General features: G+C 37.6%; 1 protein-coding gene across 1 annotated transcript in view; it reads left to right on the top strand.

The window, feature by feature from the left end:
• Nucleotides 1–4,303, top strand: part of LOC117379214 (matrix metalloproteinase-17-like) — a 136,344-nt gene extending 132,041 nt beyond the window's left edge. Inside the window, exon 10 of the mRNA XM_033975892.2 lies at nucleotides 368–4,303. Coding sequence (XP_033831783.1) covers nucleotides 368–693 — 326 coding nt within the window. The 3' untranslated portion in view covers nucleotides 694–4,303. The remainder of the gene's footprint in view (nucleotides 1–367) is intronic.
• Nucleotides 4,304–13,585: the final 9,282 nt, after the last annotated feature.

Below are 13,585 nucleotides of genomic sequence, written 5' to 3'. Positions count from 1 at the left end.
TCCACTGGTGGGCGTGTGTTATTTACTCTAGCAGTAGTAAATCAAGATAACAATTAATGCAGTGCTGCACTGCTAAGTGTAGATACCTTACAGCATTCATTCCTAGCATCCTAATTATTCACTGCCTGTTTTGCTATCACACTACAACACCTAGCATGCTAGCATGCGTAACAGTGTTACTTTGTGGTTTCTGGAGGATAAAATGCTTCATAAAATGCAGGGGGCACACGGCAGTCTCATTTTGATCCTAAGAGCTGCTTTTACAATATAGTAGCTCTGGGAGAAGACAAATTACATGAAAAGCAGCATTATTTTAGTTTATCATATGTAGTATGCCACAGCTAACTGTCTTCTTGTGTCCTCTCAGGGTCGTCGTACTTTTTCAAGGGGAAGGAGTATTGGCGCGTGCCCAGCAGTGACATGGAGGCGGAGGCAGGCTTTCCGCGGCTCATCGCTAAAGACTGGCTGCTGTGCACTGAGATGCAGGCCGACTCTCCACAGCCAGAGCCTAAAAGCCCCGAGAGCAGAGGGAACGTGCACGGCCATCCTGACCACGCCCAGAACGGCTACGAGGTCTGCTCCTGTACCTCAGACAGTGGCTCCCCTCTGGGTCTGCGCACACCGCCCTCCCCCCTCTGGCTGCTGGCCCCACTGTGGACGCTCTGTCGGGCTCTCTCCTCTCACCTGCTATGATGCCAAAGCACTGGACTACTTTAGGACTCAAGACAGACCAGTGGACGCTCAGCTCAAGCAAAAATTGGGAGAATTTCACTTTTTTATACAACCATAAAAGCTGGGATACTTTGTGAATTGCAAATCAAAACAGGATCTGATCTTTTGTAGTTTTCAAAGATGGATATAGGATGTACATCACAATTAAGACATTCCTTTTTTTGTTTATTTCTGAAAAACAAAATAATCTGACAGCAGCACATCCCAACTACACAGGTAACAGGTAAATTCTACACTCACTTACAATATTTTTTGCTAATTTAAAGCTACAGTATGTTTTTTTTTTTTTGGTTTGTTTGTTTTTTGGCCAAAATCAAAAGCATCCTTACTGTGAGCGGGCTTGCATCTCTAGAAACTTGACTCTTGGCCAGAAGGAGTGCCTCTTCGTGCTTTTGACTATAATCCAGAGTTTGGCATACAGCTCATCTATCTCCATGGAGAATGCTCTAAAGTATAGTTTAAACATTTATTTTTTCATGGAATCATGCATGCAATGTCCCCACCTTTTCCCCAAAGCGTTCCTCTTTTGCTTTTCATTACCATGTTCAAATTTGTAATTGTCAGTTAGAAAAGGGAAAATAGCTCTTCTATAATTATCAACTACTGCCTTCTGTTTGATTTACCTTTTCACAGTGTCCCAGTTTCTTTGGTACTGCAGTGTTTATAGTATATTATTTTGATTATATATTTATTTTACCAGTATGTAAGGTCAAGTACTCTAGTGAGATGGTTTTGACCTACAGACAGATGAAGAACATATCTTAGATTTTCAGTGCAGCTCCATCTCTGGGCCAATGCCTCATGCGCACTACATTAAAAAGGAATGGCTTCAAAGTCGCTCTTTGCAATGAAGGTCATTTGGGTTCTCTCACAGATTTTGGCTCCACGTCAACCCAGTACGTTAAGCAGAAGTTTGTCCAGGCTGCGCAGAATGCTAAATGATCCTATAGCCCCATAGGGACATTGTTCCATTAAAAAGTCATAGCAGTAAAAAATAGGCAGTGTTAAAGCAGTTTGTCCCTTCAGAGGTACCAGCTGGAATATCAATAATTTTTATGAGATGTCAACAAATATTTAATTGGCAATACTATGAATATATTGTTATAAATAAAGTAAGACAACAGGACATTTTTAAGCTAATTAGTGTTGTCACGATACTAAAATTTCTTTGATATTTACTTTGATACTAAGGAATAGACTCGATACTCAATACCGATTCTGATACTACGATGATAATAAAAAAGACAGTAGACAGTAGAATGTTATTTTCAATGTTAAATAACTGTACTTTCTTTTATATTACCATGCGATTTTATATCTGTGTAATCCCTCAGTCGTCCAGGTAGGTTTATAGTGCTCCATGGGTGTATACTACTCTATGTGTCTTATACTTGTGAAAGATACAACTCAAGATCATTCTGAAGCTATTCAGGAAACATTCATTTCTGTCCTGTGAATGTGACTTTTTTAGTATCAATACCTGCTCAAAGGAGTATCTAGTTTTGGTATCTGATTCTCTATACTTTTGACAACCTAAAGCTAATACATTATTAGGCCAGATTATATACTTCATAATTACTATTTATTTATATTGAAGAATGTGTTCATTCATATTCAAATGAAAAAACGTTCCTTTTGGCTGGCTCACTGAAGTGACACATGAATAAACGACTAAGTGACATATCTGCAGAACTGAAACGCTAGATGCTAATTATTTTGTCATTTGATATTTTAAAACTGAGAACAACACAATTTTATGCTCACACTGACAGGTTCTCAATTGGCTTTTAACCATGTTGTTATCTTGTTTGCCCATCAAAACTATTACTGCAGTTGTGTTTTATTTCATTCACACATTTGGATGATTCAATACTCCTTCATTAAGTGGATTCATACTTATCATTTGATTGCTAAAATTGCCTTCATTACACAGCTAACCTACTTCAAGTTCAAGTGGCGTCCTTGTGTGCTTTGTTACTATTTTGTACAAACACAAAATCAGGGCACAGATCATTTTAAGTTGTTTTTCCATAATATTGAACTGGCAACACTTTAGTTTATGGTAGACATATTAGTTTCTGGCTAAGTGGTAATTGGTATGCTACTTAAAGAGTCTATATTACACTATTTTCAGGTAAAAACATACCTGGATTGTGTTTTGTTTCATTCACACATGTTTAACACACAAACCCTTCATATGTAGACTGAATTCTTCTGTCACAGGAAGTGCTCCACTGTGCTTTTGAACTCTATACATCTTCACTAGAATCATTTGGATAATTTCAGCTCTGGAATTGCTCATTTCTACTGAACAAAAGGTAAAAGTTTGTTGTTAACTTGTAAACATGACATCACAAGGTGGAACGGAGCATTTTGAGCGTTGGAGACATACACAGACTAATAATGAAGGATTACTGAAACGTGTGTGAATGAAACAAAACACAACTCTGGATATGTTTTTGATGAGGTAACAGCATTGTAACGTGGCTTACAGCTCACAAAAGTCCATGTTATGTAATACAAGACCTTTAATGAATATTCAGTTATTCATTATTTTCTATAAAACACACACATTAATCCTTATTAAGATTATAGTGAAAGTACAACTGCATCTATTTTTAATAATGTGAATCAGTGGAACAAAAATAGTCCATAGCTGAAGACATAAAACTATAAGTGCTTTATAAATACTAACAGAGATGTAACTAAGCACTTGTTAGTTAGTTTAATATGTGATCTATAAACTAAAATGTTGCCATATATATATAGGATGAAATACTGAGGGTAAGTAATCATTATTATGCATACAGCTAGTGTTGTCACGGTACTACAACTTCAAACTGGATTTCGATAATAAAGAATAGAAGTGATATTTGATACAGATTTTGATACTCGAATGATCATTTTAAAAGCTCTTTTTTGGACAATATTTTAATTATACCATGTGGTCTTACAATAGTTCTGATAAAACTCAAGGTGTGACTTTTGTTCGGTATCAGTACCTGTTTAAATGAGTATCCAGTTCCGATACTTGATTTAGTATCAATTAGTATCTGATTTTCAATACTTCTGACAATATCATTAGTCACAGCTAGGGGGCACTGTGAATCTTATCTAACTAATATATTACAGTTTTAGTAACGATTCCTCTGGTACGAGGTGATGTATTTTTTACCTCTAGAAACGTGTGAAATTTGACTCTATTCTGAAGAGACAAACTGCTTACAATTGTCAAACTTTATTTTTGTCATTCCACACACACTCCCCATTGCTTATTTGTATATTCTGTATCAAACTGAGAATAATGGGGTTTAGTTACTTTAGTTTGTCGAAGAGACCTTTGCGTGCTCTGTGACTGTGGGAGATTTCTTATTATTACTTTTAGATACCTGGGTTTGTTGTTTTATTGTAAAGCTCTATTTACTTACAATCTGACTCTAGATGAATATATTTGAGTTAAGGATTACAGCTGTTATTGCAAAAATCCTGTGGGCTGTGTATATTTTATGGCTGTGTTTTCTAATGTAAAATATTTTTGTACGAAAAATAAAAATCCGAATGAATCTAAAGCAGAGCGACAGTGTTTGTATGGGTTTGTCTAGACATTCATGTATTTTTTTTAAATATTCATTATTTGTTAAGTTCTAGCGTCCAATCCATCCAATATTCAGTAAGGGGTGACAACACATACGTGGGCAAGTCAGTTCATCAGAAGGGGGTGCTATACCAGAAGGTGATCTGTTAAAGGAGATGTCATTGCTTTACCTGAATACTGTCCACAGTATAGCATTAAAAATATCTATCTCCATGGAGACAAGCAGGTGATATCACCAGGCCAAGTTACAGGTCAGATCTATGGAGAGGGGGAATATAAAAGGCATGTTTTCAAGGCATTTTTCAAGGCATTTTTGAGCAATAAACATAACATAACATAACAACATAACATTTATAACTGAATAAATCCAAGAGTGATCACTTTAATGCCATACTGTGGAACATTCCAGGCAAAGCAATAACATCTTTTTGGAAACAAGACCCTCCACAATTAAAATTACATAGTGCACCAAATATATTTCACTCTGTGCTCCACAGATTTTGACAATGAATGCCAATAGAACAATTCATATTTGTCTGGTAAAAAAAATAAAATTTTGTTTTGCACTTTAAATAAGACAAAATAAGTACAGTTTCAGATTTTTTTTTTATTCAGAATATACTCATTTTTCAAATTTTATAGCTGTCTTAGAAATTGGGATGTAGTGCAGGTCTAAAAATAATACATTTTTTCTTTATGAATGGATATGAACTGGTTTGTAATAATTTGCAAAAGAATCTGGAAATAACCTTAATTAGCCCAACTTACGGAGTATGAGCAGATATATATATATATATATATATATATATATATATACACACTTGGGAGACAGATGAAGGACCGTGACAGCCTGCACATACACACACACACACACACACACACACACACACACAGACCGTGACCAGTTCTATTTCTGAGGCTGATCATTGAATTCTCACTGGCCACTAATGGAGTCAAGCACTGCATGTTAATTATAACATAATCACATTCTGTTGTTGGACAGAAAAGCAGATCAGTTTTCTGGAATCAACAAGAGGAGAATGCAAAAACACAATAAACACAGACTAGACTTTCTATTCTTTCTATACACCTAAAGTGGTGCTAAAGATGTTTATGCACAAGTGAAGGCTTTTGAAAGAATTCTGCTCCATTCAAACACAGAGACAAAACAGAAAAGAGTTGTGTAATCACATGAGCTACAAAATGGATATGGTGTAAAGCTAACTTAACACCATCCCTCATCCCTTGTTTTTAGATTGTAGAATATGATTATCTTACTTTCATTATGAATATTTAAAAACTACAATGATGAAACACATCATTAGGTCCATGATTTCATTACAATACTCCAGAAATGAACAGTGTTTACACCACCTTGTCAATGTCCGACCTTGTCTTGTCTTGGAAGTTAAGCAAGGCCAGATTTGGTTAGTACTTGGATGGAAGACCATTGGGATATCAGGGAATACCAGGTGCCACAGCAGGGCAGCAGTGGCTCTAGTGCTAAGACTAATGCATTTATACATATTATTATATTACTTGACCTCCATGTTGGCCTGTCAGTGTTGTGGTGTCGCCTGAAACTGAGCAACTGTACAAACACTGTTCCACAAAGTTGTACGAGGGTTTGGTAACTTTGGTAGGGGAGTGAGTATGTTATTTTCAACAAGTCATGTTAGTAAAAGCCCAAGTTAAATCTATTAACTGGACAAAAAGTTGTATGAGTGAAGACGTTTCGCTTCTCAACCAAGCCACTTCTTCACTTCTGGTCAGAAGGCTGGTGGACACTGCCTTATATCTGAAGAAAGGAGCTAACTGCACTGAAACTGTAAACAGCTACTGTTTACAGTTTCAGTCTTCAGTCTCTTTGTTTCCTGTGTTTGCTTTGGGTCTGAGGATGGAGTTATATATAGGGACAAACAATGTGGCAAAACATCTAAAGACCATCCTGGCTCCTCTGTTTGGCAACACGGAGCACCATATTGAGAACACAGCAGAATTTGTTGGCAAAGTCAAGCATCTCCAATTTGATTCAGATGAGACCATGGTTTCATTTGATGTGACCTCTCTTTTCACTTGTATCCCTATATCAGTAGTGGTGGAGGCAGCAAAAAGGAGGCTATTGCAGGATACTATGCTAAAAGAGAGAACTAAACTGTCACCGAACCAAATCTAGAAAATGCTGGAAAGTTGTTTAAATACCACATATTTCCAGTTCAGAGTAAATTTCTACAGGCAAATCCACAGCTGTGTCAGGGGCTCACCGGTCTTTCCTATTATGACTAAGTTATATAAGGGAAAATTTGAACAGGATGCATTGCCCTCATTTCTAAGCAACTCCACCTACACTTTGGTATCGATATGTTGATGACAACTGGACTAAAATCTAAATTCAAGATCTGGAACCCTTTACTACACATATTAATGCTGTGGATCCAAACATCAAGTTCACATGGGAAGAGGCCAAGGAGAACAAACTAGCCTTCTTAGACTATGCAGAAACGATAGGAGAGGACCGGCGACTCCAGGTAGAAGTCTTCAGGAAGCCCACACACACTGACCAATACCTGCTGTTTGATTCACACCATCCACTGCAGCACAAACTCGGAGTTAGCTCAAGTGGTGCCCACAAATACAGAGGCAAAAGTGAAGGAGGAACAACGCATGGAGAAAGCCCTCTCTGCTTGTGGATAACCAAAATGGCCTTTCAACAGATCTAAGAGAGCTAAAAAAAACAGGACAATGGGGAATCTGAACCTAGAAGGAAAGGTGTAACTATTCCTTACACAGCTGGTGTGTCTGAAAATTTTCAGACAGTTTGAGATTCCAGTCTATTTCAAACCTACAAACACTTTAAGACAGAAACTGGTCCACCCAAAAGACAAAATCCCAAGCCATAAACAAAGCAATGTGGTCTACTCCATTCAGTGTAGTGAAGAGTGCAGTGAGTGTTACACTGGAGAAACTAAACAGCCACTCCATAAGAGAATTTCCCAATACTGTTGCGAGATCTCCTCTGGACCCTAGTCCACCATATATCTCCATCTCAAAGCCACTAAGCACTCCTTTGAGGATAGTGAGGTTCATATCTTAGCCAGAGGAAAGAAATGGTTTGAGAGGGGAGTTAAAAAAGCAATTTTTGTTAGGAAAGACAATCCTTCCTTGAACAGGAATGGGGGCCTTAGACATCACCTGTCCACTATATATAACTCCATCCTCAGACCCAAAGCAAACAAAAGAAACAAAGAGAACAACAGAGCGAGCCAACAGGGTGATTAAAGGTTGAATATAGACCATTAAGACAAACTGTAAACAGCCATTGTTTACAGTTTTAGTTAGCTTAGTGTAGTTAGCTCCTTAGTGTAGTTAGCGCCTCCCTTCAGATATAAGGCAGTGTCCACCAGCAATCTGACCAGAACTGAAGAAGCGACTTGGATGAGCAGCGAAACGTCTTCACTCCTACAACTTTTTGTCCAGCTGACAGATTTAACTTCGGCTTTTACTATAGATCAGACCTGGACGACTGAGGGATTACAAGACAACAAGTCATGTTCTCTGTCAAAACCAAACAATACAAAACTTTTTGAGTACTTACCCTGGAGCCCTAACGTCTGAACAACAATATTTAATTTCTGTTGGTATTTATTAACACCATGCTGAACATTTGCCTATAACAAAATGGATGAAGACACATTTTAATTACATTTTGAGTAGAAAATGCATTGTAAAGATTAAAAGTCACTTCTCAGCTCAGAGGCGTTTCCCTGTTTCGGACACACTTGGCTGCTGTTAATTAACCTCAGCAGGCACCAGAAGACCACCTGCTCCCCAAGGCAAATGGATCACATCAGGAGAATTCTCAATGTCCCAAGCTGCTCTCAAATACGTCTGCCATTTACACTATTCAGCGACTTGTGGTGTCAGTCCAGTCTCCACACGCGGCAAGCAGAACTAATCAATGCCCTCGAAGCTCAAGAATACAACTGCCTGCTTGCCTGCCTGCGAAACCAAGAATGTGGAAGAAGACCATTTACAGAAATCAGTATGGGAGAGGGGCTGATCGATAGTTAAACATTGGGGAGGCAAAAGAAATGGCAAGCGTTTCTTCATGAGTCAAAAGCAGGTTTAAGAAGGAAGAACGGAGCAGATATGGACTGACTAAACGTATGGGAGTGTGTGAAAAAACTGAGACAGATGGTTTGGTTAGAGCATTGGCACGATGAGCCTGGCACAAAAGGGGCATTGTCAGAATCAGCTGTGGGAATGAACGGTGACAGCTGCAAAACTGGACCATGACCACAGTGACTGGAGCAGGAGTTTTTAGGATATGGTTTGATTACTTCTTCAGGCTTGAAATTAGGCCCTGAAGAAGTTTTGAGTTTGTTTATTTTTTTATTTTATGCAATGCTTATCTAGACTGTCCAAACTGAGAACCGTAGTTAATATTAATACAGTAAAAATCACACGTTTTGACTATAGACTTCTTCTTGATTGCCATGTTCATTGCCTTATTCAATAGCATTTATAATCAGACAGACTTCAATACCTCAATAATGTGCTGATGATGATGTGAGTCTGAAGTTTGAACGACACAATGAGACATAATCAAGTTTGCTAGACTTTAAGTGGTCTAATTACACCTTAGATATTACCATTTATATATGTTTTATATCAAATCAGTTTTGTTCATTTATTTGAGCAGGTTGAGAATAGAGATTTGCACCATGACTTAGTGCAAGTGTGTACTCCTGTCCAGTATTCAATGATATTTACAGAAATGATAAAAAAAAAAACTGCATTTGTTCACTTTACAGTTTGTTAAAGGCCTATTGTGCTTGAGTCTGCTATATAGTTATAATCATTGACACCTGAGGATCATTATGTTATAACTTAGACATTTTAAATTGCAATCTAGAGAACTATGGCGCCCAATGGGAGCTAACGTGAACAGAAACATCATCACAACATACAACTACTTATAAAATATATTTGTACAGGGGCAAATACTCAGTGCTCAAATACATTTAAACTTTAAGTAAATGAACATATCTCCATGGAAACAAGCAGGTGACATCACCAGTATACAGTTTCAAGCAATTCAGAGGTGCACCAGAAAAGTTACATAATGAGCTAGCAGTAGATTTTTTTTTTTTCATTTGTACCAAAATGACTATACAGTAAGACACAGCTGAATCCTATGCGTATCACCAATTAAGAAAATGCAGTTGGAGAATGAAAACGACGGGGGTTGATCTGCAATATGGCATTATGAAAATAAGTGATTAAAGATTGCTCAAACATGCACAAATCACTCCAAATACAACTTCGAGAGGGTAAATGAGAAGGGGAAACAATTATAACATGATCAAAAGCTCCGAAAAGTTGATTTTGCAGAATAGGTCAGATTTAAATAAGGTACATTAGTCAAATCTTGTCACTCCTGAAATCCTGAAATCCAGAATTTTTTTTTTTTCATACCTGGGCCTGTATTTTCCTCACTAAATTACCTGATTATTTTCAATTTAATGTATGTCCAGGAGTATGAGAAGTATTTTAAGCTATATCATAAATAAATACTCACAAAAAAACATAATTTCCTGTTTTGTAGCCCATCACCTTGTTAGCATCCATACACAAATCCGAATAATCAACTGTATATGCACCTCTTCTGATGACCAGGACATCCCTCTGCGGACACGATGAGGCTAAAGAGATGAGCAGCTGTTGTGAGGACCGCTTTGCATTTGCTTTACACTCACATCAAAGAGCTCCAAGCCGGACCCTTAAAGATGGAACAGGGGGAGAATACACAAGAGGCCCCACATCGGCAGACAACGGACAGGTGTGGCGCGGCTGGGGTGGTGTTGTATCCATGAAGACGCTGTACACAGACAAGGCGCCGTGTTTGTTTATTGAACGCTGCTCTAGTGATGGACGTTGCAAACTAGGATGTTTCACAGTATGGCATTAAACATATCTATTTTGCATTCATTCATTTACAGGTGTTTTTATTGCTAGAACACACATTCTTACCGCAAACGGGATTGCCACTACACAGATCTGACTGTCCTGGCTGCCGGCTCTCTCTTCATAGAGATAAAATGTCATACTGTGACACATTTCAGGCAAAACAATAACAAGCAAGTGGCGAATTCTCCTCAAAAGTTACATACTGCACCTTTAAAAGTTACGCTAAATGTTACTATCTTTACTGATAAATACAGGCCCCTAAACAGTTTTTTTTTCTGTTTTTGCTTCGAACTCGAAAGTGAAGAGGTGCAAAGAGAACGCTTGTATATGTTTTAGATATCATTTCATGTTTGTTTTTTTCTTAATGTTTACTTCTTTCTACATGTTAAATCAATGCAGAACACATCAGATATGTGATGCCAGATGAAATTATGTAGCAAAGAAGAAAGTTATAACAAAATGATACAACTAAATGTTTTTTTTCATATTCAAATTAGAGTAGTTTTGCTTTGCCTTGTTGATAGCGCTGCAAATCCTTGGCCTTCTCGCAATGGCCTTCATGAGATTTTCTGAAATGGTTTTCACTTCACAGGTGTGCCTTGTCAGAGTCAAGAAATTTCAAATGTGCAAACTAGGGTGGAAAGTTAAGTTTTGAATTATGTAGTTTACTACATTCCATATGTGTCCATTCATAGATCTGATGCCTTCAGTGAGAATCTACAATTTAAATAGTCATGGAAATAAGGAAGAAAAATAAAAACAAAAAAGTGTGTCCTAACATTTGACTAGTAGTGTATGGTGTATAAAGTTAACATTATGACCAATACTTGCTTTTATGTTACAGTTGTATGTCCTTTTTAAGTAAAGAGTAAATTTTGCCTGGTTACATAACTTACATCGCTTAGCAGACAGAGGAAGGCGTGGGAGCCGATGTGCAGACAGGGCATCTGAAGTTGTTTATTGGCCACCACTAAAACGACAAACATTAGCATATAAACTGGAATCTCAGGGCAAATACAAGCAGCACAAATTGATAGCCACTTTCAAGGATACAGCCCATCATACCCGGGTTTAAAACTGCATAGAAAAATACTACATTATGAATCCACCCATCTCTCTCTACTTCATCTGCACATCCTCTTCAGGGATGACTAAACCTGTCTCATATGAGTGGGTCCAGTCATGGTATGTGCATGTGCATTACAAATATGGAGATTTATTAAAATGGGAGCTATGGTGGCTGCCGTGGAGCTGTTTTCTATCACAAAATGATACCCGCGGGCTGTTTATCACTGACGAGTAGGTGGGCCGGCCTGAGTCAATCGATCACTCTAAAAAGCACAGCGAAGCTCAAATATTCAGCATCCAAGCAATTTTCTATAAAACATTGTATTTATTATGAAACTGGGACGGAACGCTCTGCATGGGATAAATCAGGAGAAGTGTTAAAGCAACGGAAATGTCAATAATTGTACAAACACAGTAATAATGACTTTAATGATGTCTCTGTTATAAGTTTGTTTGTACAAGGATGAACTAGTATGTGTTGAATGTGCTGGTAACATAGCCTTATCATATGTGTAACGTGTAGTGCTGTTCTGCCATCTGTTGGACAAAAATAGTACAACTAGAATTGAGATATATATGTAGCCTGGATTCTGGGCATTATAATGAAGACCAGAATATAAAAAGTCAGATGAAGAGAGTAAAGAGGGGGTATTATGTAGGATCGATGTTCTAATTTTCCATGCGTATTTGAGTATTTTAGTATCTCTCCTGGACCCTATTCGTACTCTCCTAACAGTATACACAGCAACTTGGCAAACTTGACGCTATGTGCAGTAGAATATAGCACTTTCAAAACAATAAAAGGTAACATGGTGATCTAAATATGTTATGTGTTAGCGGTGAATACGCCACAGTAAGTAAAATACGCCAAACTATGTATTTTCAGCATGTTCAAGACAATTCATAACTACTGTAATCTAACGGTATGGTATTATTTTATTTGTGTTAACTATGGGATGATGACACTCCTTTCAACAATTTCTTTTTACGTATATGGAAATATGAAAGGCTAAATCTCTAAAAATGCCAATGACTGTGGTGCTACAAAATTATGGTATTGTTTTATTAATTGCTTTCCCCCCAAGTCCAAAATGGTTGTTTAAAATTTCTCCTGCGTAGTGATTTCAGATAAGCTGGTTAGAGCTGAGTCACTTCCTCTTATTACCACAGGGTTTTTTTTGTTTTTAGTAGGTCAGTGGAGCAAAGTGGCACTAAATAAGTCATTCGCTTAGAGGAATTATTATATACATGGCTAAACAAAGGGTTTCAAAGCTCAGACAGGGTTAAGCCATAAGCAGCCTCAGTGAAAGGGTTCAGCATGGATAGATAGAATTAGCAGATGTTTCAACTAGAGGAACTCACATAGCTGCAGTTGTGGAGGTGACATATCCTTCAGGCAGCTCCCGTGAATTCCTCCTCTCACTCAGAGTGGTTCAGACCCATGAGAAGTGTCCCAACACGCCTGTACTGCAGCATAATAAAAACTGTGTTCAGACAAGGCTTTGGGCTTTCTAACACAGTGAAGCTGCTGTCTGCATATAAGCCAGGGTTTAATGTGGTTTCATGGAAGTCAATTGATACATTGTGAAATAAAGTCATCTTGAGAAATAAGCAAGTAGCTTATTACTAGAGTTACATTTAAACTTGTGCTAGTTTGGCACAGGTGTGATGCAACTTTAGTCCCAACGTAGACTGGGTTTAGTCCTATTGAAATTCTGCTTTAGTGCCAGTTTACCCCAGATTTGTGTATGTGGTATGTGGACACAGTGCACAGTATAGGCTACATGATTATTTTATCGTTGTGTAATAGAAAATAAGTTACTTTGTAAAATACTTAAAGGTACACTGCGTAACCTACATGCTTGTCTCCACAGAGAAGTTATTGCTTTGAATGGAATTTTGCAGAATATGGCATTTAACTTGACATGGAGGCGGTACACCCTCCACCTGAAAGGTTACACAGTGTACACCTATGTGTTATACAAAGTTGTTTTGGTTTGTGTGTGTGTGTGTGTGTGTGTGTGTTTTGTTTTTTTTAACATATTTTCCAGTTTATAATGATGAAAAAATCATGCTGGCTGTATTATGGATTGTGAATGGAATTTTGCCTGCATTCAGATCTGGATGTGTGTATGTATGTCTAGTTTATATCTTGATGTATACATTTATTTACACTTTTTACATAGATTAGTGTAGGAGAAAATATATACATTTTGTTCA

This window comes from Periophthalmus magnuspinnatus, chromosome 12 (genome assembly GCF_009829125.3).
Source record: "Periophthalmus magnuspinnatus isolate fPerMag1 chromosome 12, fPerMag1.2.pri, whole genome shotgun sequence".
NCBI classification, from domain to species: Eukaryota; Metazoa; Chordata; class Actinopteri; order Gobiiformes; family Gobiidae; genus Periophthalmus; species Periophthalmus magnuspinnatus.
This window is presented reverse-complemented; position numbering and strand designations above follow the sequence as displayed.